General features: G+C 39.8%; 2 protein-coding genes across 23 annotated transcripts in view; both read left to right on the top strand.

Annotated features, from left to right (window-relative positions):
- AFDN (afadin, adherens junction formation factor) overlaps window positions 1-15,575 on the top strand; it is a 121,630-nt gene extending 106,055 nt beyond the window's left edge. For 6 of the 22 annotated variants that reach the window (XM_071549445.1, XM_071549448.1, XM_071549446.1 and 3 more), the window contains 5 exons: window positions 1,172-1,207; window positions 5,785-5,919; window positions 8,056-8,347; window positions 12,608-12,686; window positions 13,414-15,575. In XM_071549445.1, the coding sequence (XP_071405546.1) occupies window positions 1,172-1,207; window positions 5,785-5,919; window positions 8,056-8,347; window positions 12,608-12,686; window positions 13,414-13,558 (687 nt within the window). In that variant the 3' untranslated portion in view covers window positions 13,559-15,575. Of the gene's footprint in view, window positions 1-1,171; window positions 1,208-5,784; window positions 5,920-8,055; window positions 8,573-12,607; window positions 12,687-13,413 lie in introns of those variants that run through there. The other 16 variants (XM_071549450.1, XM_071549463.1, XM_071549451.1 and 13 more) reach the window with 7 other exon arrangements.
- A 5,434-nt stretch (window positions 15,576-21,009) lies between these two features.
- The window catches only part of KIF25 (kinesin family member 25), a 45,364-nt gene continuing 40,592 nt past the window's right edge, over window positions 21,010-25,781 (top strand). The window contains exons 1-2 of the mRNA XM_071549465.1: window positions 21,010-21,132; window positions 21,862-21,927. Of these exons, the coding sequence (XP_071405566.1) occupies window positions 21,058-21,132; window positions 21,862-21,927 (141 nt within the window). The 5' untranslated portion in view covers window positions 21,010-21,057. The remainder of the gene's footprint in view (window positions 21,133-21,861; window positions 21,928-25,781) is intronic.

The following is a 25,781-nucleotide window of genomic DNA, read 5'->3' on the forward strand; positions in this document are numbered from 1 at the left end:
TTATACATAGCTGGATTTTGCATGGTGTCTAGTTTAATCAGCATCTGACAAGAACTGTAGCTTTGGTTTTGTGAAAGCTTATAATATATGCAAAAAGATAATACAACTGAATAGTATGATGAAGTTTCTAATCATTCTGCTGGTGGCTGTTGTCTCTCTTAGAATCTGCTAAATCTACTGTTAATGAGAAAAATTTTCTGTAGGAAGATCTGTGCTTCTTTTCTGAATAATAACATGGATACCTAAGTAACATACCAATATCTGTGTTTTGCCAAGCTTAAAAACTAGCTCTGTAATATGTTGAGTGTCTTCTGTGTGTTTGTCTTGAAAGGTTAACTTAATTCTGTGATAAGCAATGTTTAATTCTTGAGAAATGTTTGGACATGCTTGTTTTGACATTCAGAAATAGCTAGCGGCTTAAGTAGTATTTGAGTTCAGGATTGTTTTGGCAGCTTGATTTCCTAAACTTACTCTTCTCATATTTGCTGCAGTCTGCATTGCTTTCCTTTTTCTCTTGTGGCTAACTTTATTACTGTGTAAAACAATAGATACCTCAAACTTGGAAACTGAAGAAAGGAAAAGCTAAATATATATTTGGCAAACAAGTTGTGTTAAAGCCCAGCATTGCTAACATGTAATTTGTAGAACACAGGCAGTTACCTGTGGGCATAAAATATTCATGTAGAACTGCCATTTTAACAAACGGTGTCTTTAAAATTTTACTGTAGCAAGACTGAGAAAGCCATGTGTTGTTAAAAGAAAGCCAGTTGTATTGCATAACTTGCTATTAGTCCTCTCTGCAAGTGCTGGTTTTAAAACAGTATTTGTGCATAAAGTTATTCCAACTTTTTGGAACGTTTTGAAACTAAAAACTAACAGTTGTCTTGAACTGAATTAATGTTTGATTTTGGGTATATTTCACTACTAGAGATGCAATAAATAGCATCTCTGGAAAACTGCTGAGGTGTTGAATGAGTCAAATTGATCCTGATAAAAATTTTGGATTACTTGTTTTCATTTCTGTATTTCAGGATTATGACAATTCAGTTCCTCGTTTTAAAACAGCTGACTAAACAAATAAAAGAAAATGCTTTTGAAATAGTGCAAGTCTAACCTATCTTTATTTTCACTGTGCATCTTTCTTTTTTTTCCCCTTTCTTACTACCTGCAGCAGACTGCTGTGCCAGCAATCTCTGTTCTAGATTTGGTATGTTTGTTTCTTCCTCCTCAATATCTCTTTCTTATTTCAATTCATTACATTATTAATAAACACTCTTATGTGCTTTGGATGATGATTTGGCATCTTTGGGTGTTCAAAAATCATTGTTGATACAGTAATCAGTAAGTGAACTGCCAGCATGCATTTGAATGTTTTCAGATGTGGTGACTCCTTTCACTGTGTTTCCTTCCTTTTAGATGTTGTGTTCTGCTTGCAAACTTGATTTGTTTGTTGTAGCAATGATGTAATATAAAACTGTGTATCTGCTGTTTTGTGCAATCACATTTATAAAATCTTACTAATAACTTTGAATGAACAGGCTGTGAGGTAAGATTTCTTCCTTTCCCTTTACCATCCACGCAGGTTTTAGAAGAGCTCTAGGAACACCATTCATTTCCAATTTGAAGTGAAATTGTCCTGAGAGCCTAATAATACAGCATACTGTGTCAGCACATCCTGAAATGTCCTGAATTGTTGTTTACAGGTGTTACAGTTTTGTTATTAACATAAAAATGGTTTGTAAACTCAGAAATTACTTCTGAACTATTATTTCCAAGTAGGTTGCATAAACATGCAATTATTAAGTTACGATTTATTTTCAGTTTCAATTGGTTAATACTATTTTTTTTGCATCTAAAACCTGACAGGCTTTCAAATTGGAGCAGTAATTGCTATGACTCCAGCTAATTCTGTATTTTTTTGCTCTCACTGGACATGAGTACATGGAAAAGGAGAAGAAATACACACTCTTTGAAGTGTATTTCTATATAATTATATCAGTTTGAAAGAAAGGTGATGCTTGCAAGTCCTGTTAGTATAATTAATTTGTGCTGCTTGAAGAACCTGTAAATGTGTCGGTTCAAAATACGGATTTGAGTATTTGGCACTGCTTTAGGAAAAAAAAAATCAACTTTTAAAATGCATACTTCAGGTAACTTACAGAACTGAACAGCTTTGATGTATATCTGTGTGGTATATGAGTTTTAAGCAGTTTACAGCAATGAACAGGTGAAACATGTCAACTTTCTGAATTAATGGACAAGGCAGGAGTAATGGATTTTCAGACCTAGTATCTATCAGGTTTTTTTCTTATTACTACTCTTGTATTTTTTTGCTTAAACCTTTGTTCATGGAGCTGCATCTGGATAGATAAAGTTCTTTGCCAAGCAGACAGTAAAATTCTGGATCTGTGTGCAATAGGAGGTTGTGAAGGCAGACAGTATCATCAGCTTTAAAAATGGATTAGACAATTCATAGACATGATGCCTGTAAACAGCTACTCCAAGGATTACATGAGGCTGTACCAGCTGACATCTCGAGTACTGTGCTGAATGCTGGGGCAATACTAGAAGAAATGGCCAGGCTCATGTGCAGTTCTTCTTGCCATGGGCAGAGACAGAAAGAACACTATGCTAGATGGATCCATGGCCTGTATCAGTCAATGATTTACTATTAATTGAATTTAACTTTAAAACTTTAGCTTTAAATAGAGAAAACAGGGTAATTCTGAAATAGATGCTGTTGATTGTTATACCCAGCAAATACTGATTTTTTTTTTCCTAATTTCATTCTTTTCACACCATTCACATGACTTTCCAGGCATAAATGCATCAAACTATGCCATTTCATGTACTTACTACCTTGCTTCTTAAAAAAAAAAGAAAAAAAAGAAGAAGCAACTTTCCCGTGCTTGAGGCTTTTTATGTATGTCTAACGTGAGCAGTGGTGATAGCTGTTCTGCTAATTACAAGACTGATGAAAGGTGATGAACAGTTAATGCAGGAATTGTCAGCTTGGCAACTTGTGTTTGTTTTGTAAATTCCCCAGACCACTATCAGATCCGACCCAGCTTTAGTGGTCATAAATAAATAGGTATAAATTTAAAGTTCTTCTGGAACAACTTTTAGAGCATTCTAAACAGTGCTTGGAGAAATAAACTTTGTCTGAAATCTGAGACTTCCTGGATGCCAGCCAGTGCTGTGAGTATCTTAACATTCCTGATTGGAAGATCAGCTCACTGCCCTGTTTGCAAGAAGCAATAGCTCAGAAGAAAGATGGTCTTCTTTGCCCTTCTAGGTAGGAAAAGGGCTGCCAGCATGTGTTGGTGATAGGGAGACAGAGTTGTGCAGCTGAGCAAACTGTTGGTGCTTTGCAGTAGAGCTGGGACAAAGCAGGGGAAAAGAATTGGTGCTTTGTGCTCAGCTGCTTCGCTCAGTTGCAGCTGCAAGAACACTCCTCCGTTATTCTGCCTGTGCGGATCGGTTGTTACCTGCTACAGTGTAAACGTGCAGCCTTGGAGAAAATTAAGTACAGTAAATCACATGAAAATGCAACTTTTACACAAGATTAAAACTACTTGGGATAGAGGAGCAGGAAATCTAAATACTCAACCTGGGAATCTGATAGCCCTGTTAACAGAAGTGGGACACAAAGCTAATTTTTCTTTGCAACTTGAAAATTTGGGAAGAAGTTACAATTGGGTACTGTGGTATGCACACAGTTAGAGACGCAAATGCCTGCAAGTGCTCTGGCAAGCCTCACCATCCCACTGCTCCCTGCCTTTGTCTGGGAATGCTCCAAAGCAGAAACTAGTCACTGATCATAAAGAAATGAAATGTCATCTCTTAATAGTTGCTGTGTTCTCTCTTGTGCCTTACACAAATTTTTTAGCTATTTTACTGTGTGTTATGTTTAGAATTGCCTCCGACCTGGATACAGTTGTCTTTGCAATTGTTATGACTCAGATGTTGACAACAGTTCCCGGGTTGACAGCCTGCCCAGTTTTGCCTTATTTCTTTAGTTAAGGTCACAAGACAATTAAACAAACCAGTCTTACTTTCCCTTTAATGTAGTTGGAAATATTTTCTTGTTTAAGTGCGTTTGAATAGGAATATTTGCTACCAAGCAAAAAGGCATGCATGCCATAACCTGGGAGCAGTAACTGCCACGTTCAGGGGTTTTTTCCTAAATGTATCAGGACCGAGTCCCAATTTTTCTGTATTTTCTCACTGTGTAGTTTTTACTTGCCTTTTTTTTAAAAGAGGAAATGACTCTCTTGTATAAACTCTTCCAAATTATTAGCTGTCTTTCCTTTTGACAGCAATATTATCTCCTTCGCCAAAATAATGTCATTTTGATAACCAAGACAAGAGGTCTTAATCCAAGCAGGGAGTCAGTTAACTACTGAGTTCCCTGCTCTGCAGTACAAATTGAGCTTGATCTCTGTATGTCATTTTAATTAGGAATGACAAAGTTTTAAACCTAAATAAGGGGAATTTACTGGTAGCATCCTCCAGTGTACATTCACTAAATTACTGCCTAAGTGAAATGAATTTAGTTTGTTCTTTAGCTTTCATGCTCAAAATTGAGCAGTGGGAGGGAAATAATTGCAAGAAAATTAGTTCAAAAAATTTAGAGTTTTTCAGAATTGATTAGAAAATGTATTAAAAATCTAACCTGCTTTAAAACACATTTCCCATGAATTAATGAGATGTGCTTAATTAATTAATGGGATAAGGATACTTTCATGAAGGTTGTCCTTAGAAAGTTTATTAAAACTAAATGTCTTTTGCTATACCATTACTGTTTTGTATCTTACGGATCTTTCTCTGTAAGTGAAGCTGGATTGTAAAAACAAATCCAGGAGTAGAAAAGTATCCTTGTTACATGCAGCTTATTGCAAGATCCAGTGATTTACTGATTTATACCAATCAGTATAAAAAAAACTCTTGCGTGGAGGAAAAATAAAATCACTTTAAAACATAGATCCTCTAAGAAATAACACAGCATGCAGTCCAGTTAATTTCTGCTTGTGAATATCGTTCCAGTGAATATTCTTGTCCATCAAGGCTTAGATACTGTTAGCTTTAGAGAATCATGCTGAGTTTGGATTGTTGCTCAGTTTTCTTATCTGTGCAGTATTATAAGCAGATATAAACTAGTATTGTCTGTTGAACATCAGGTATCCATGTGAGCTGTTTAATCTCAGTAGTCAAAGTTTTCTTTCCCTTGTTCTCTGCTTTTTCCAAAACACATCTGCTGCAGATACAGTGGGTGATTTTATTTATCTCCGGAGACTATTTGCAGACTTGCTGAATGAGCCTGTTACTTTAAATGGATTGACCCTTTGACTAATGAGTCATGATTTTCCGGTGCTTAAATGCTAATCCAGAATGAAAAAAACAATTGACTGCTGGAGCTGTGGACTGCTGGTTCCAAGTATTTAATTTGACTTTACTGTACCTATGAGACTGTGGTTGCTGAAGCTGTCTGGAACGTGAGTCACCTCAGTCTTCTGCTAGGGGTTCATATATTAGATTGCTAATAATGTCTCCCTACGTATTTTGTGTTTTTATGTATTTTTGTACTTCTGTCTTTTTTTTCTTAGGGATTTTAGAAAAATCAGTATAACAAAGCACACTCTTTAACAGCTGGAAATTATATTGATTTATCTGTAGTATAGCCTTTTTCTACTGAATGAGCTGTTTTTAGATGCCAGTACTCATTGTTTTGACCCATCTTGCCCAAGCGAGTCACCAAAAAAATTAAAGATGTGTCTCTGTTAGTTACAGGATGAAGAACGCAGACGGCAGCAGCAACTGGAAGAAATGCGCAAACGAGAAGCAGAAGACAGGGCCAGGCAGGAAGAAGAGCGCCGACAGCAAGAGGAGGAGCGAACCAGGAGAGAGGCTGAAGAAAAGGTTGTGGTCTTCTAAGTGCTGCAGGGATTCTTGCAGGCCTTTTCCCTTCAGTCTGGCCAGGGACAGTTCCATGATGGATCCACATGGGTTAAACACAGTAACCCTTTGTGATAAGGGTCATGGCCCAAGGCTTCAGTTTGTCCAGTCTAAACCAAGAAATAACAAATAGCCCATTCCTGCTGGCTGGAGTTGACTGGTATTGCAGAAATAGTACAGTAGGCTTAACATCCAAAGGTTTGGACTTGCCTTCAGAGCATTTCTGAAAGTTATGGAATAAATCAGTTACCTCCTGTTTTGCTTCAGCCCCCAGCATGACTTGTGTACCTTCTTCATTAAAATGGATGAGTTAGTGGTACTGGGTTTTGCTGTATCTCAGAGATGGCACTTAAAGGGGTTTTTTCAGTATTTTTAATACAGAGAGAAATTTGAAATTTAATGGAGTGTTGATGAGTATTCCATATTGGGTTTTATGTTTGAACTATTGGAGGAAAGAGAATTGGTTTCTAGAAACCAAGTAAACAATTTCAGCAGATAAGTCACTGTGCAAACAGATTGTAAAAATTCAGGGTTGTAAGTTTCTTCAGAACATTATACATGAGTTTGAGAAGCTTTATTGATCAGAAGTGGAAGGCAAAGCAGCTTGTTTGGCTCTGAGTGTGTTTGTTAAGGCCCTAGAGAATGAGCAGTTACTCCTGTTCAAATTGCCTGTTACTAACACTGACTTCAGAAAGAAGGGTAGCTTTTAGTGTTGGTGTTCGTCTTGGAAGATTGAGCAAATTTATTTTAAAAAATCTCCAACAATAAACTGTAGATGTATTAATTATTAATTTGTTAGATTACTTTCAAGCTTTGTTAAATTGTTTCCTATAAGCAGCATGGGTTGATCAATAGAAGAGATCTAAGCTTTGTTTGGAAATAAGGGAGAAGTGAGGAAGGTGTATAGAAGAGCATACGGTAGGAAGCTTAAAAAAAAGGCAACTAGGAAAAAACAATCAAGACTCTCTTAATTTCTGATAATGATGCAACCAAATGGCACTCAGATCACACACTTGAAAGGCTTTTCATTGACAGATCTTGACTGAGATATTTGCACATCTACAAACTCAGTACCATTGATACAGCAGTTTTAGAGAGCAATACAAGGAGATGAGTTTCATGTCTTTGCTCTAGATGAGCAAGATCAGATTTATTATTTTTTTTTCAGGATAACTGACTCAGTGTTGGGCAGATAAGCAGATGAGGTGGATTTCTTTAAACATATGGATTAAAAATAGGATGGTTGTCCAAAATGTCATGTTTTCAGCAGAAGTTACACTATGCTTATACACAAGGGGTTTTGTAACATACAGTTCTCAAATACACATTTTCATTCTTTATCAAATTACTGAATAAACCCTTGTATTAGCTTACAGTATGTTTTAGACAAGAGCTGAATAAAATTAAATGTTGTTTAGTTTAAAAAAAGAAAAATATTTTCAAGTGGAAAAATACATACAAGATATTTCATAGCCTTCTAAATGGTCAACAGCCTTGTATAAATATTATTAGCATAGTTTGTGTTATAAATGCTTTTTAGAAACATTTATTTGATGTCTGTTTTGGAAAAGTTCTTTGATTTCTGCGTGAAAGTAGTTTTCCTGCTATTTATACTAAAAGTGTGGCTAGGAGTCATCTATTCCAAGGCCATGTTTGATTAACTTACATTGTGTAAGCATGGAACACAATTACAAAGTTCCTTTTTTAAGATGGTAGTTAATTTTAGTTATTTTCCTCTCCCATACATTCTTTACAGCTTTAGTAAATCTGCCTCTTATTAACTGTAGTTACATTTTGAGTAATAAATGCTGCAATTGCCCTTTGTTCACACAAGCAGTTGCCTTAGTGACCACAGGCAGTGGTAAATCTGTAAATAACAGGTACACTGTTTTTCCAGGATGACTGCTAGTTTCTTTCATAGTAGTAAATATTCTTTGTACGAGTCCATATAGATGCCCTTCTTTCCTTATTGCCAGAAAAGGAGACCAAAAAAAAAGAAAATATGTACACAAGATGTTTGTAGCTCACTGATGGAAAACTTAAATCTCTCATAGATTGAAATGTCTGACCACTGTGTTTCTGTTTCCTCTGGACTTACAGAGGCGACAGGAAGAGGAATATTACAGTCGCTTAGAGGCTGAAAGGCGCAGGCAGCACGATGAAGCTGAACGAAGATTGCTGGAACCTGACGAGCCTGGTCTGTACAGACCTCCGCTTCCACGGGAATATGAACTCCCATCCCCAACCCCTTCATCTAACGCTCCTCCTCCCCCACCTCAGCGAAACACCTCTTACCTCAAAACACAGGTCCTCTCCCCTGACACGATTTATACTGCCAAGTTTGTTGCATACAATGATGATGATGATGAGGAGGAGGATTCCAATCTAGCAGGTCAGGATAAGTACTCCGGCACAAGAAAATCTTATGGTGACTTTCCTCCTGCCACCCTTAAGCCACAGCAGCCCTCCCGCCAGCCTCGCCCAGTTTCAGATGGCATCTTTCTTTCCAACTCATTCCAGTCATCTACGGTCAATGCCAACAGTACTACTGCCAAAAAAAGCCAGCCCCCACCCCCATCAAACAAACCAAGTTTCATCCATGCCAGCAGCTCTAAAGGTAGACACATTGGAATCAGTCATCTCTACAGAACTATCCTCATATTTTCAACTCTGGTGCTCTAGATTGAATTGCTTATTTTGTGATTTCCCCCTCCCATCCCCCACACTTAATCACTGTTTTCACTCTGGTGATCTAACTTAAATCGTGGTGTTAATACGAATCCTCCAATTTTTAATTATTTTGATCTCTCAAATTTTCTTGCTCTTTATCCAAACTTTTCAAAAGCAAAAATTCCATCTTTCATACAATGATTCAGAAATTATTTTAACTGCCACTCAACCAATTCAAAGTACTGTTGGTCTTGGCTTTCACTCTGTATCTTTCAGTGATTTGTTTTGTATGACTGACCACTGTTTACTCAGGGCATCTGAAAGTGCACCTTTCTTGAATGCAGGAAACCTCTTCTAATGGGTTCATGGACAGAGCTTATCCTCTGCTTCATTGTTGGTACCAGGGTTCTCTCTTTTCTTAGTGTGTGCAAATGGCTTTAAAAATGACCTTTGTAGATGTAGTTCTTAAACACACAAGCACCAAGAGACATAGAGCACATTCAGTTATTTCATGTATTAGGCACCATTCCTGTAATTCTGGTTTGTACAGTGCAGTTTCCTTGCAAAGGGACAAAAATCTAAATTTCATCTGGGTACTTTTTGCGTTACTCCTTCGCATTCATTCTTTGCTTCTGTGTTTGTCTCCTCATCTTGTTTCTTTTGTAAGTCCAAGTGACCAACCATAATGCATTTTAATTTCAAGCACAGGTCTAGTTGCTAGGAACTTGAGCATCTTATTTTATCTGTAGAGTACTAGTTTAGCTATAGTGTGAATTCAAAGCTAATTCAGTTCAAAGTTCCATGCTAAATTTTTTAAATGCTGCTGTATAGGAAGAATCTTAATATACATGAGAATGTCTCACACTAATAAGTTTATTGATACAATACTTTGTCTTTAAATAGCAGTATCTGCCGGCACTTTCCCTACATTTGTTTTCTTCTTCTATGTTCTTCTGAAGGGAATGATGGCCATGACATTCCCCTAGTTCATTCTTTTTACTTATGCAAGAAGTGAATAAGTGCCTGACAATCAACTCCAGCTGATGAAATTTTCCTTCTAAAACAAAAAGAGTACCAAGTCACCTAAGATCCCAAAGGGAAAGTGTTTGGGCTGGCTTCTAGCAGAATGGCTAACTTGTTTGCTGGATTCGCGTCTCCGTGGCGCAGGTGGAAGCCTACAATGTGGTATATCCCTCATCACTTTTTTGGCCACCTAATGGATTACTTACTTTATTCAGAGGTGTGCCCTGGTCATAGGGAGAATATGAACCTCTGAATAGGTTCCATCTATCAGAAATACTTCTAATCTGGCTGCAGTAGTATATGAACTGGCTTTAGGATATATATGAAGCCACTGAGCTTCCTGTCTGCATCCTTTTCAACTGAGGCTCAAGTTACCATTTTCCAGCAAGGCATCCTTTACTTTGTGGGGCAAAGTGACTTCTGCTATGTTTCGACTGCTTTCTAGGCCAAAGTGAAGCTCTGAACAGTAGTGTTTTAGTATTGTTGAAGGGGCAGAAGTTTAGCTCACTTGCAATTACTGTCCCACTGATGCAGTTGATGCTTAGTAATTTCACTGTTTGGGGTCAGTACAGCACCCAAGTTGTGTAAAAAAAGTAACCACACCGATTCTTGTTTTAAGGTAGATTAAAAAAAGCCTCATTATTTACCCTGGTGTTGCCTGTGAGATCTCAGGATGTAGTAGTGTCTATGGGTCCTGCAAGCCCATCTGTCACTCCTGGCTGGCTCTGTCATAGGTTCCAAATCTTAAAGGAAGGTGCAGGAACGTTTTACCTTTTCAGTATGTTTTCATTAGACTGGAGTATAAGCAGACACTACTACATGCTATGTGTCACCATTACAGTGCAAATAACTTCCATTGTGCCTACCCACCGTGCACATGAAGCCACTGAAAAAGCCACAGCCAGTTTTGTATCGGCTCTAGCTTTTGAACACTGAATATCACAGAGAATTAATGAGCTAAAGTAAGATTAAAGACAGGAAGTAGTGAGAAAGATTAATCACTGTAACTGTCTATGTTGTCGGCTTGTTCTCAGGAATATCCTGAAATGATGGACTTCCAAAATGAAATTTTGATACTGTATGTCTGTACTGAATTTTGTTAGTTCAAAGGACTTTCTTTTTCTAGAAATTCTTATTTGAAAATGATTTATAATAGAGTAAAATATGCCATTCATCACAACACATAGGTTTCCAAAGGCCCTTGCTTCCCTTCCGTATTTGGCACTTTGAAGTCTGTACATGTAATGAATTAAGCAACCCTAGAGTCATCAGTCACTAGTTGTCACCACCACTCTCCCTGCCTCCCATCATCCACAACCCAGAATGCCATTTGGTGTATAATCACATTTCCCAGTCCTGCTTTCTGTTAATTTTAGTAGAAAAATGAGTCTCATGAAAGTGAAATGTTCAGTGATATTGTGTGTGCACATTTGTTTTTCTTGGAAAACAGTCAAAAGGACAATCCACAAAGATTTGGTTAGGGTTTTGTTAACAATTAAGGAATATTGTAGTATGATGCTTCGCCTTTAATAGCCTAATTCATAAACCATACAACTAATTCTGAATACTCTATTTCATAATTTTTAAAATAGCCATGAGAACAGGTTAACTTCACCTGATTGCTCAAGCTTCTATGAAGACTGCCTGCGTAATGTACAAAGCCGTTTGCACAAAATGCAGAATTCACTGTGCAGTTTACCATCTCCCATCTTGCTGACTCTGTTACATTTCTGTCCCTTACAGCTCTTTCCTGTTCTGAGTGTTAACTCTAGTAAACCACGCTTCTGCAAATTTTGCTCTCATGCCTTCTTCCACTGGGTCTCTTAAGACCATTGGGTCACTTAACTAATTAAGGAAAAAGATAAAAACCCAGATAAAAACTGCTACCCTAATGCAAATTAAACTCTGAACCACAGCCTGTGGATCCAGACTTTCTGAAATAGGGAAGAGTAGTACTTTCATCATTGTAAGACTCATATCTGACAGGAAAAATAGTCTTCATATGCCTGGCATACCAAGTATGATTTGGTCTGCTACAAATTTTTGGTGGAAAAAATCAGCCTACAGCATGCTAAATAAATTTGCTTGTGTGCTCCAGTATTATATGTCTATTACTGAGTATTTATGAGAAGTTACATATACCAGTGGAAGAAGCAAACATTTCCTTTTGTACCAGAGAAGGTTCACAAGACATAACACGTACAATATTGAGACCAGAACTGTCTGAAGATAATCTCAGTACTGTGCTGACACTTAGTTTTTACTCTTTTCTTGACAGTTATTAAGAGAATATGGTCTTAAATATAAATTAAATTATTAAAATTTTTTATTGGAAATAAAAGGTTTTGTCTTGTGGCCTTTAGAAAGAATTAATATGATGTGTAAAACCTGTTGTGTTTTATCAACCTAAAGGTGCAGTGCTGCAAGATAGTTGCTTGAAATTTTAAGTGCAGGGAAGATGGGGCATCTTCTGAGTGGTACAGTTCACTTAGACTAAACAGAAACTAAAAATTCTAACTACTGAACTGCAAATTTTTATCTACTAAGCTTACTTTCAGCTTAAGAAAAAGAGCACCTGCAGCTAACTTATTTCCTGTGGAGTTTGTCACAGGATAACAAATTATGTTGCTCTTACTGCCAAGCTCCTTGAACAGCTTCTAATGTCTGTGTTAAAATAAGCCATAGCAAGATAGACCATGATTTGGCATGTGCTGGATAATCTAAAGACTCTGGGTTCTGACTCAAAATCAGGAATAAAAAAATTAAGCAGTTTTGAGGGGGATGGAATTTAGTAGTACTGGTTTTAAACATTCTAGAGGTCAAATGACCCTCTAAATTTATTTCTGATTCTAGTTTTGAGATTTTGTGACAGAAGCACTGCACCTTTTTGAAGAAATACAGTGTGAAACTTTTGTGTTGTAACTGCAATCCTTCAACTTAACTTTTTCTTTTGCATAAGGAATAAATTCATACACTGGATCTGCAGGAGCAGCTGCTGGAGAAGTTTATCGGGATCCAAGAGACAAAAGATCTAAAAGGTGACATACAGGAGTCCATTAACTTTTATATACCTGACTTGGCTAACTTCTGCAATACTTTCTGTTGCTGTATCTGTGGGCTACTCATTCATTCTGCAGTTGGCTCCATCATGAGTTACTATAAACCACAACTAAGTTCTCCACAAGTCTTCAGGTGATCTGAAGCACTGCTGAACAGCAGCAAATTTTGGTGCTACAACTAAGTAAACCAAATGATCTATGTAAATTAACAACTTCAACTGTCTTAGGTGTATTTCTGAATCTCAACAGTGCCTCTCAAGTGGGATTCTTACAAACTTGTAGTAAGTGTAATTAATGAATATATATATGTCATACGGGCTTTACTGTACAGCATACTGGAGATGTGCTTTTGTCTTCCAGTGCTTTTTCTTAGATGTGTGCCACCACAGAAAAGCTTGCTAATTTAGACATAGCAGCAATGCTGTGCTAATATAGACAGAGCCTTAGGTTATACCTGCACTTCACTTTGAAAATTGGCAGGCATTTTCATTCATTTTAAGGTGCAAGAAATGGTCACAAGCCATAAATTTGTCTTAAGTGGTAGCACAATAAAAGTATGTGTGGAGAACAAAACCTTGCAGAACAGAGTGGAGGCTCTTTTGCTGTAGTCAAGGAAGCTATCAGTCAATACATGTCATTAAAAATTATTATTATGATTAAGGATATTGTAGGTGAGAATTATTATAATTTTTTTTTTCCTTTCCAGTCAAGATGCAGATTTACCTGGAGCACCAGAAAACTTGACGTTCAGGGAACGTCAGCGACTTTTTTCACAGGGTCAGGATGTATCCAATAAAGTAAAAGCTTCTAGGAAACTAATGGAACTGGAAAATGAGTTGAACACAAAATAAGATTAAAAGCACCTTATCAGATGTAACAGAAGATCACCAAATTGAGGGATTGAGATGGGGGGCACACTACTAATGAACAGAAAATGAATGTTTTCTGAAAGGAGTCACTTTGATTCCTCTATATCTAAGACTGTTAATTAAGATTTAGAGATGTTGCAATAGCAAGAAAACTGATTACTTTGCCAGGAGCTTGTGGTTTATACAATGAAAGCACTGTAAAATTTTAAAAATATGAATCACATGAAGGTAACTTTTTCCTTTCTGTTTTGGGGGTTAAGTTCTTGTGCACCAGACCAAGTAGCACTTGTCAAAGATAAGTTCTGTTTCCTGGTGTTTTACAGACACACTTTTGTTTTAGCTGCTGAGCAGAGAGAGTGAGAATAGCTTGAACTGCCTAAACTAAGCTGTGCACTAGAAATTAGTATATTTTAGGTTGTTTGATAAGAAACCAATATCTGGGCCACTTTAATTTGAGACTTCATATGCAAGTTGACATACTGTATGGTGTTCATAGAATGATCAACATATCAATACATAACCATTGCTTAGTACTGGAATAACACACATTCTGTTGGTATAAAAACATTTCTAGTCCTACGTATTTGTTTGGTCTGAAATGGTTGCCTATGAGTTTAGTTATAAAAAAGTGTATATGTTGATGCAGTGCCACTATATGTGCTTCAGACTTTAAAAAATGTGAAGATATAAACCTTTGGTTAACTGTTTCATTAAAAATTACATAAGCAATAGACAGTAGGCTACACTAGCGGCGCTCCATCAGCTAGGACCAAAATATTAGTAATGTGTTAAAGGTGAGGAGTAATGATTGCAGTTTCAAGGTGAGGAGAATGGATACATATGTTTTCTGAGAAAGGCAGATTACAAGTTATTAGGTAATTGGGCACAGAACAGTATTGATAAGTCTGTTGTTATCAATTCAGCAATACATTTTTTTTCTATGGAGACATGAACTGGGATATTGGAGGAAAAGACTAAAGGGTGAAGCATCAAATACAATACTGCAGTCTGGGAGTGAGAATGTTAGTAATGTCATTAGCAGAGCTGGTGTGCTGGCAAGGAACCATCCCTGCTCATGCTGAGGAAGCAGAGCTAGTGAGCTCTTCTTCAGTCTAGCTGGCTTTATTGACATCCTGTTACTGTTGTACTGAAAGACCTTTTTGGCAGTTCAAGCTATTTTTTCACACTGTAATAGCCTTATTTAATTTTAAATCGTTAATCTTTTTCTTCCCACTGTTTCTTCAGCCATGCATATGTGGCTGATGATGTTGGGAATAAGGACCTCATCAGAGTTTTTCTCATTGTGTGATGTTAAGACAATATATATTGTGATTCCAAACAAATTTTCTATTTGACAAAGCCCTTTACTGGCTTTAGATGAATTTTTTTCCTGTATCATATTGTTCTCTTATAAATATATATTTAGGGAATTGTGCACACTTCCAGATACAAAGGGGTAGACTTTCACTGCCTTAGGAAAGAAATCACTTTTAATAAGAGTTGTATGATAAATAAATGCAAGTTAATGAAAATTGGAGTGTAAATATTTTTTACGTATTTCAGGTTTCTTATTTGAAAGTGTGCTTTTACCGTTTCACCTGTTAATATGAAGTAGAAGACTAAACTGGTTCAAAGTGTTAATGAAGGATCTGCATGCTTGCTATGTCTGTTCATCAGGAAAAGCAAGCTTCTCCCAATTTGTCTTGAGAACACTAGCAGCCTTACAGTGACAGGCTTTCCTTAAGGAAAAAAACTTATGCTGTGGCTGAATTACTGTTGCTGCTGGATTCCAAAAAAGGCTTAGCAAAAGAATACCCATAACCTTCAGTTGAGTGGATTTGGCCGCTATTGGGCATTCGGGTCAAGTGTGAATATGTGTAAAAGTGCTTTTCATATTTGTCTGTGCATTATTATGAAAAACATCAAAACTGCTGTAGTTTCCCATTTCTACTGTATTTCACTTGCAACCTATTTTTAATAAAGTTTGTATTGTATTTAACTTTGCATTAAATGTTTTCTGTACTGTTTGTTATTTAATTCTGTATTCCTAACGACATTATCGTAAACCAAAGGGGCTCTTAGTGTATTTTGCCTTACCTGTCCTCTTAAATTTACAAGCACAGTTGGTGCCTCTCACAGTACATAGATAAAAACACCAAATCAGTTTTACGTGAGAATCAATGAAGGAGGTTGATCTTCATGGATCAGAGAGGGGAATTTCTTGGCCTCATGTTTGATACCTGTAGCAGTGACTTGAAAAAAGTGTTTTCTGTAGCTTAACCAGCAACTTAAGAAGTGGTAAATACTGGTGGGATCAGTTACACAGGCATTGGTCATAATGTATTTGTATCCTCTTCAAATGCAAAGTTGTTTTTCTAACAACAAACTGGAACCTGGAACATGGCTTCTTTAGGAAAATTAAGTAATTTAATGCAGAGACTCCACTGTAATTGCTGTGGTTAATGGGAGTGAACAGTTTCAACTCTGCTTGGGGAGGGAGCCAGGCCCCAGTGCAGTGCTGTAGATGGCTTCTGCTGTAGCTGTATGTCCACTAGAGGTGGCATTGAGAGCTGCCTATGCCTCCTTCCAGGTGAATACCTTTAATCTCTTGAGTTGTGGGGTCTAACTCTGGCATTTTCAAAATCACAATTGAGGACAATCTGGATTTTAGTTTGAGGTATGTGTTTAAAGGCAGGGAAGGAGCCAAAGGAATCTCACAAAGCTGAAAGTGCTGTTTAGTACATTGCCAAGTACAACTGCCAGGACCTCAAGGCATGGCTGAGGAGAATCTTTTATCCATGTTTTGAGTCTGTAGCTTTTGTCTGTGAGAACAGCCTAAGGAAAAAGAACCTACTTCAATATCTAGCCTAAAAGAAAGACAAAACCATCCATTGCCCTTCTGTATGGGAGTCCTTCAGTCTAAGCAAGAGCAAAGAAGCAGTACAAGCAAAAAGTGGCGTATTTGATGGGACTGTAGTTAGTGAAACTGTGAACTGTCATAGAAACTTTTATTTGCAGACCAGAGTAGTCCATGGGTTGTGAGAGAAGACCTGTGTGTAATGTACAGCAGTGGTAATGCATTATTATTGGGGAAAAAAGTTTTGGGCTATACCTTGCCCAGTTCAGGTTGTGTGTGCTCAGTGAGCACACTGGTGATGCCATTGAATGGTGCAGTACCTGCTTTGCTTAGGAACATGTGCTGTCTCTGTTTGCTCATGGTAACAGATGCTCAGAACTGACCTGCAGTTGCTGAAGCAAATGTCTTGCTAAAAATGTGGATTGAAGTATTTACAGCTTCACTGATGATTATCTTTTAGGGAGTTCAAATGAATCACCTAAAGGTGGTGTGCAGTACAGAAATTCTAAGTTACCATCTGCTGAGCATGGTGAATGCCCCCTCATACAGGCAGTAGGAAACCTGAAGGCAGACTCTCCATGTTTGGCACAAGGTAGGTAGCAGCCTTCTCTCTTGGTACTATTCCCAAGTGGTTTTCTCCCCATTTTGTTTCTTGTTACTGTATTTGGGAATGCTGTAATGGATGACTTACCAGAATGCTGAAGCTGGGACCTCATAGGTCTTGTGGGTTCCACTATTGGGGTTGAAGTGAAATGCATTAGAAGTATTCCCGTATATTGGGTTTCTGTGGCCAAGTTTTGGTAGCTTCTCTTAAATCTTCTCCTATGTCTGGTGGAGTCAATGCCAGCTGGCTCCAGGACAGGCTTCTTGACACTGGCCAGTTAGGAATGATAGTAACACCTCTGTGGTAATACATTTAGGAAAGGAAAGAAAATTATTGCACAGTTGAAAACTGCAGCAAGGAAAGAGCAGTGAGAACATGTGGACAACGATGCAGACACCAAGGTCATTGCAGAAGGAGGGGGAGGAGGTGCTCCAGGCGTCAGAGCTGAGGTTCTCCTGCAGACCGTGGTGCAGCCCATGGTGGAACAGCTGTGCCCCTGCAGCCCCTGGAGGACCATCAGAGTGCAGAGATCCACCTGCAGTCCAGGAGGAGCCCATGCTGGAGCACATGTATACCCAAAGATGCTGTGACCCCATGGGAGGCCATGATGGAGCAGGATCCCGGCAGGGACCTGCAGCCTATAGAGATCGGAGCCCACACTGGTGCAGGTTTCCCTGGTGGGACTTGTGGCCCGGTGGGGGACCCACACTGGAGCAGCTTGTTTGTAAAGTTCTGCACCCCATGGAGAAGTGGCCCACAGAACAGCAGTTTGTGAAGAACTGTTGGCCGTGGGATGAATTCACACCAGAGGGGTTGGTGCAGGACTGTCTCCCATGGGAAGGACCCCACAGGGAGCAGGGAAGGATTCCTCTCCCTGACAGGGCAGAAACAGCAACTGACTGTAACCCCCATTCCCTGTCTCCCCGCACCACTGTGGGGGAGGAGGTAGAACTTGGAAGGAAGGAGGGGTGGGGAGAAGGTGTTTTTAAGATTGGTTTTTACTTCTCACTCTTTTGCTCTGATCCTGTCTGTCAGTAACTTATTAATATCCCCACTTTGAGTCTGCTTTGCCCATGATGGTGATCAATAAATGACTTCTCCCAGCTCTTAACGCACGAATCCTTCATTGTATTTTATCTCCTCTATCCAGTTGCAGGGGGGAGGGAGAGAGTGGCTTTAGTGGGTACCTGGCATCCAGCCAGGGCTGACCCCACTACATCAACAGTGCTTATTTAATAGTATCTGAAAATGTATAATCCATTGCTGGATTTTATAATCTGTGGATGGTATTTTCACTGATGCTTAAATTAGTAGTTAAATGTGGATTTTAGGTAATTTCATTAAATTTCTGGCCCTCCAGTTCCAATAAATGATCTGCAATAAGGCAGGGCTCTGCATTTGCAGGGGGAAGATGGGATCAAGTTAGTCAAAGTTTGGGAGAAAAAAACAAGGTTCTTCAAAGCAGAGAATTGGTGTAACAAGGTGTGCTGGAGTACAGCTTGGTAGCTTTTCCAGAAGGTAACTGGATTTTATAGTTGTTTCTTGCCTAGATCTCACTGACAGACTTTTGTTCCCTGCCCACCACACAACTTCTCCTAAGATTTGGAAATAGAAGGAAGACCCCTAAAGAGAATTGCTGCTGTTATGATGAGTCATAGATTATACTGTAATTTTATTTTTACTTTTTTTATACAGATGGGACAATTTTCAGTACTATCCAACCTTCAGAGTATACAGAGACATGACTAAACACGAGTAGTCTATAGATGCTCAGTTTTAGGTTACTAGTTCAGAGTGATAATAAATTAAGTCTTGTCTGTTACAGCCTACAGAAACAAGATCCTTAATCTCATTAACAGTGGGTAAAACCTGCAGTAAGGTTTTACATTACACTTCAGAGATGATCTGTCTGAGATGAAGCTGAGTTTTATTGGAAAATAACATTGTTCTGACTTGATTGCTGCTGCAGGATAAGCATTACATATAAAAATCACAGCTCTCTGTCAAGAATTGTGAGTCACACCCCCCAAGCTACTAAATTATTCTCCACAAAATAGCTGTTGCTGATAAAATCCTGTCTGCCTTACTTAGTGCCAACACCTCACAACATCCACAGCATTGCACCACTTCTGAACTCTTTTTTAGCCCATACCCATTTGTCAGTTCTCATTTTTCCACCAACATAGAACTAGTTGCAAGGACAAACTGCTGAGTTACGCTTTTGCATGCCAAACCCAACTGCAACCAGCCAGCAGGAGCTTTTTTTAAACTGAGGCTACAGATCATAGCAGCATGTTGAAGTTGCAGCATCACAGCATATAGTCAGCAGAGATGCACAGGGGTGTTTGGTGTGGTCTGTGAGAGATGGTCTGCATCTGAGTTCCTCTGTAGAGGATTGCTATCCCTCTTCTACCAAACATGGAGAGATTCATGGCTGTGTGTCTTTGGATTTTCTACTCCCTGTATGAAAGCACATTTGCCATGTGCAGTAGACAGTAACTTGAGACTGCTGTTTTGCAGAACTGGATTCCTCTGTAATTATGATGTTGGTTTTGGTTTAAAAAACTCCAAGCAACTGTAGTGCAAAAATAGTGCTATTTCCCACTTCCAAGAAGCTGACATGTTTGTCTCTGGCAAACATATTTTTTCATATTTTATAGCCAAGTGGTATTATGACTGCTTTCAAGATCATGTTAATCTTTTAGTGCAACACAGTGGAGCACCAAGAAATATTACTAATGTATGTCATGTGTTTACCCACACCCACAGCCACAGCCTGGATGAATAGCTCCCCTCTGGGGCAGCCTCTCAGGACTCCCACACCAGCTGAACCTGCAGGCTTTGTCCTTGTCCTAAGACCAGCCCTGACACTGCCTATGTTCACAGTTACTAAACAGATCTTGGGGTGCATCATCCTGCCCAGTGTCAGGTCAGCTACAGCTGCTCAGACCCGTGCTGGGTGGAACTGGGGTTTGAGTAGTACCAAAGCTGGAGGCTCCATAACCTCTTCAGCCAGCCTGTGCCAGTATTTGACTACCCTCACACTCCTGTCCTGTGGTGGAGTGGTGTTCATGCTCTCCCATCAGGTATCCATACATACGTATCAACTGGATCCCCCTCAGCCTTCCCATCCTCCAGACTGCACAACTCCCAGCACACTCCCTGTAACAGATGTTCATATCCCTTAATCTTCTTTGTGGTCTTTGCAGCATTATCCCATAGCACACATTACCAGCTGCTATGGGGAGAAATCCTGTAGCCAATATCGGAGCTGTCAGCTCCCTCCTCCTCCTCCTCCCCCCTCCTCCTCCTCCTCCTCCTCCCCCCTCGTTGTGGTGGTGTGAAGTTTGCACCCCTGGGCCCAAGGACAGGGGAGCCTCACACCGCCCTTGGCAGCTCCAGGGTTCCCTTCTGTTCCCGCGCTCCCTGCCCTGATCCTTGGCCTCAGCCTCCGAGGTCATTTATTCCAAGAGTTCAGGTGGAGGGATGTCCCTAGGGATAATGCATATGGATCACTGAGGTCACTTATCCCAAGTGATGATGCAGGTGGAAGGCTCCCGCTAGCACCTATGGCTAATGCATATGGGTCTCTGAAGTCACTTATCCCGGGAGATGCTGCAGGCGGAGGCATCCCGCCAGCGCCTATGGATAACGGATATGGATCCCTGAAGTCACTTATCGGAGGGGACGCTGCTTGCGAAGGTATCCCCGAGCCCCAGGGCCGGCACCCCCGCCCCGCTCAGACGCGTCCGGGCAGCCCGTGCTGAGCCCTTACCCCGCACTCAGCCCCGCCCCGTCCCCCTCCCTGCGCTGTGATTGGCTGTTTGCCCTGCCACTCACAGCCGGGACGGGGCTGGAGGGCGGGGCTGGCGCTCGTCCAGCCAATCGTAGCGCGGAAAGGGGGCGTGCCCGTCGCCATGGCAACCAGCATGCCGCCGCAGCGGCGTCCCGGGTTAAATCCCCGCTCGCGCCGGGGCCGGGGATGCTCCTGCTCCGCCCGGAGAGGCAGCGGCGACCACGATGCGGCCGCGGCGCGGGCTCGACCCGGGCTCGGTGTGGGCGCAACGCCTGCGGCAGCTGGAGCAGCGGTTGCGCGTGAGGACGCGGGGGCGGGGCTGGGGGCGGGCACGTGCCGAGGGGTCCCGGCCGGCGCTCCCCGATCCTGCCCCTCCCTGGGAAAACGGGATGCTGGGAGAGCATCCCGGGCCCGGCGGCCGCGGAGTGGGGGGTTTCTCGGGCCCCTGGTGTGCGGAGAGGCCGCTCCAGCTGCGTCCGCGATAGGCATGGGCAGGCACAGCAGGGAGCGGCGCTCCCTCCTTCCCTCAATCCCTGCGCTCGTGGGTGGCGGCTCCTGTGCTGAGGAATGGTCCGGCCACGGCACCACCCGAGCCCCCTAACGGTGCTGCCTTGGAAATGGAAACTTACATGGTTGTGTATAAATAAAATAGCGCATCTCTAAGGACCGCCGCGCTGGAAAATGCCAGGAGGTGGTTTTGTAAAGTAAAAGTGGTTTAAATTGTGTACCTATGCAATTCCACACAAGCAGGCAAGACGACAGAAAGGATGGATATAAAGGAATATTAAGATTTTATCCTAAATTTTACATGCTTGTGTACAAATACTATTGTGATTAGGAGATTGGGGGTAGGAAGCTCTTTGATCTCAAAAGACTGAGACGCAGTGGAAGATAATAATGAAGGCTATCATAATGAAATAATGTCAATCAGACTAAATAAGGCCGATTGGTAATTAATTAACATCTCAATTAAATGAGTCTGATTAATTTTTACTGTTGTGGGGGTTTGGGTGGGTTTTCTTCCTTAGACCAAAGAAGAAAGAATAGTTGTCCTGGAAACTGAAAATGCTGCTCTTCATCTAAGACTTGCAGAGGTGACTGCTGTTTATTTTTTTCAAAAAGAGTTCTTGTGGAAATTAAAGAAACAAAGACATTGATCTCTGCCTTCCTGTTTTCAGGTTTTGAACTCTTTACCAGCTCGGAAAATTTATGAAGGGATTAAGGATCAGTGTTTCTTTCCTTTTCAAACTCATAAATGGCAGCAGTAATGATAGACTGATTAAGTAACTAGAGGTTGTCTTAAATTTAAATGTTTGATTTTTTTAAAATCTACAAAACTGAACTGAAGGAATGACTCTGCAAGAGATAAATATGGAATATTGTGTTCTTCTTGCAGGAATGTGTTTGTCTAAAACACAATGGCAGGTTTTTCAGGAATACTTTTTTAGATGCAATTAGGACAATGCTTTCAAAAGGACTGTTCACAGAGTGCAGGAAGGACATTTCATTAGGAGCAGACTTACCAGAGATGCCGCATTGCATTTCTTCACTGCACTGGTGTTAGACTTGTCTAGAAAAGTTGAGGTAGTGTTGCATGTGTACTTTGTCACAGAGCACACAGCAACAACTGGATGCCCTCATTTCCCTGTATCCTCCTACGGAAGCATAGGTTGTTTACCTAGACCATTACTGAAATAAGAAGCTGCCTGTGATACTGTTTGAGGCCTTCAAGGTTAGGATTTCAGAGATGTGAAGAATTTTGAATGCAGATCTACCCTGCTAGAGCTGGGTCAACTGCGATATTAGCAGGGATACAGGCTGTTGGCCAAGAGTTTCTAATCTGGGCTGAAACATTAACTGGTTTTGTAACCTCGGGAAAGCCATTTACCCTCCCTGATGGTTTGTTAACACCCATGGATAAAAGTGGGTTTAACATTTTTCAAAGTCTGACTGGAAGTAGGTTTGCTAGGTATACAGAAGAACACTGTCATTTATTCTGAGAAAATATTTTTATTGGTTTTGTTCTGCTTTATAATATTCACTGAAAGCCTTAAGTATTTTAGCTGATTATTTTTTACCCTCTTGAGCACACAAAATAAATTATTGTAGTCAGTAAGGTACATCAGGTGTAGGAAGGAGTTGCCTGTGTATTAGCTAATGAAGCCTTGTTCTTCAAATAGAGCACTCCTTCATTTTATTGAAAATGTGCTGGAAGATAGGACCACCCACAGATACATGAGTACCAGTGTTACCACAATCGTTCAGAAACAGCATCAAATGATTTGTGGAAATTCTTTGCAATTAACCTTGCTGATGTCTCTATTCAGGCAGTTATTTAAATACACGTTAAAGTCCTTTGGTTAATTTGCCCCAGCAATGTGAAAACGTGAGCTAAACTGACATCTGTGAAATAGTTTTACCCTAATTGAAAACTATTTAAAACAATGCTAATTGAAATTAGTATTATTTTAGGTTGTGCAATGTTGCACCATAACTCCCAATATTGCACCAGCTACGCTGGTGAGAAAAGCAACTGCCCTCGGCTGTCAGTCCCTGACCCCTCAGATCTGCTGATGGAGCTGCCTGAGTGATTGAGCTGTAACAAGTTAGTCACAGTTACCAGGGTTAACAGAGGTCTCAGCTTGTAAAGGCTAATTGGATTCATTTTGGCTGAAGTGAGTTAGGGATCTTTGGAGACAAACTTACGAAGATTGCCATAAATTAGGATTTGCAGGGTAGATGTTTGTCTGTAGGCTGCATCAGTCTAATAAAAATGTTATCTCTTGCTATAGAGCTTCCCTTGTATCCTTGAGACAGTGTGGAATTACAGCAATTTCACTGAGTTCTGCAGCCCAGTGTATTGTTATCCCAGCAGTGTGTTGTAAGGGTTGTTACTGAATGTAGGAAGTCGGATTCTTTCTCAGTAGTCTTCCTTTTGTCTATTTGGAAATGTGTTTATTTACCTGCATGCCCCTTGCTTTTGTGAGCTGTCCTTGAGGTCCTGGTCCTGCAGCCTTCTCCTTAGATAAAGCCAAGTCTGCTAGAATGGATAAAATTGCAGATTTCACTTTGGAGAGCACCCTTAAGCAGTTTAGTTTCACTTCTGTTTATAATAAAGCTGACTATAAAAGTTTTATTGTTGATTTTTTGCTTCTGTGCACGAGCACAGATTTGCAAGTTCTGGCCTGTGAACAGCTCTGATGAATGCTAAAACTATTTTAATGGAGAAAACCTCAAAACCAAGGCAATGTTTGCAATAAAGATAAACTTGATAGTGGAAGCAATGAAAGGGTGACTGCAGTGACAGTAGCACTGACCATTCTGCTTTTATCATTAGTGCTGAGAAATATGGAGGGTCAAGGGACATCTGTGCAAATGGTGCAGATTAGATCCTAAAAGTGGGTTTTAACTAGTTTAAGCTTATTTAGCAATAAAGCTTGAGTACTGCAATTGCTTATATATATGCTTAACTTTTTATGTATGATTAGAGATACTAATTCTGGTGCGCTACTTGTGTGCATTTTTGTCAAGATGTTTGTAAATATTGCATCTGAGTAACAGGAAACTTCAAAATCCTCAGAGTAAAAGAATGTGTAAACACTGTATAGAATCAGTCTTGATTTCTGGGAGCTTAAAGCCTATAACAAAAAGAGAATGATAATTTAAAAATAATAATCTCTTCCTGCCATTTATTTTCCATGTAAGAACTTTTCATATTAGTGGCGGTGTGTGGTTGTGTGGGATCACCAGTTGCATTTATAAATGGATGATGCCTGTTTTGTGAAGGTGAAAAAGCCACATGAAAATCTTGGTGATTTTCTGAAAATATAATCTTTCTTTATACTAACAGCTCCAGGACATTGCATTGTTTTTTTGGCCAATATCATCTGTAATTAAACTGCAATTCAATGTTTGCTTTTTACCTATAGTTGTCGGATTATTGAAATTAAACCCATTGTGTGAGTAGATTTAGCTCTTGCTTGTCTTTTGTTTTACTCTTCTATGCTTTGCTAATTTGAGTAACAGGGAACTGCAGTTGTAGAATTTATGGTGAGTAAAGTAGGAAAAAAGTCTGTGCTAGGGACAAGGGCATTTCAAAAATAAAGGAAGAGACAATTAATGCTGGTTAAGGAATAATAGATGTCAACAACTGACAGGGGAATGTGGGTGCAGAAGTTGCAGCTTATTTTGTCAGTAAATGACAAAAATGCATTTTTTAATGTAATATAGATTCTTCTATTTGCAGAATTTCAGAAGAAATCTCTACAGTAATTTCTTTTTTTGTGTTCATACTTGTAAATATTTAAACTTCCTTTCCATTTCAACATCTCCAAAAACCCCCCAAAAACAGAAAACCAAAAACTCCTGGCCATAAGAATTGCTTTGCATAATAGGTAATGTTAGACGGTTAGGAAGTATTCTTCTCCACATCCTTTAAATATTGCTTTGGGTGCACTGGTCTCTGAAGACCCAGGGTGGGGCTTTTTTGGCACAGTTTTGCACTTTTGCAAGCCTACTGAATGTAATGGAGTCGGCGTTGTCAGGAGGGTGGAGCAATGGACACTGAGCTGAGGGCTGTGTATTAACAACTCCTTCAGGACTTCAGCAGGTGACACGTGTATGTGTGTCCTTGTTCTGTTTCATGTCCTTCCAGAGTGCTTTCTGCATTAAATCTACTTTCCAAGAGACACTTAATCCAGCTTTGTAACCAGCCCTTTTCCCTAAGTGAACATACAATTTTAACCCTTTAGATCCTCAAGCATGAGTAAGAGTGTTTGGGTACTGTGAAAGCATTTTAGTAGTCTGGTGCTCAGGTTTACTATCCTAAGAAAGTAGAATTATGTGATGTTATCCAGAGTTGATACTTCACATGACTCAGTAAAAGGTAGAAGCAAAGAAATTTTGTATTGACAGCAACCCATCAGATAATTGAGTTGCTAGTGTTTAC

Source organism: Pithys albifrons, chromosome 2 (genome assembly GCF_047495875.1).
Source record: "Pithys albifrons albifrons isolate INPA30051 chromosome 2, PitAlb_v1, whole genome shotgun sequence".
NCBI lineage: Eukaryota > Metazoa > Chordata > Aves > Passeriformes > Thamnophilidae > Pithys > Pithys albifrons.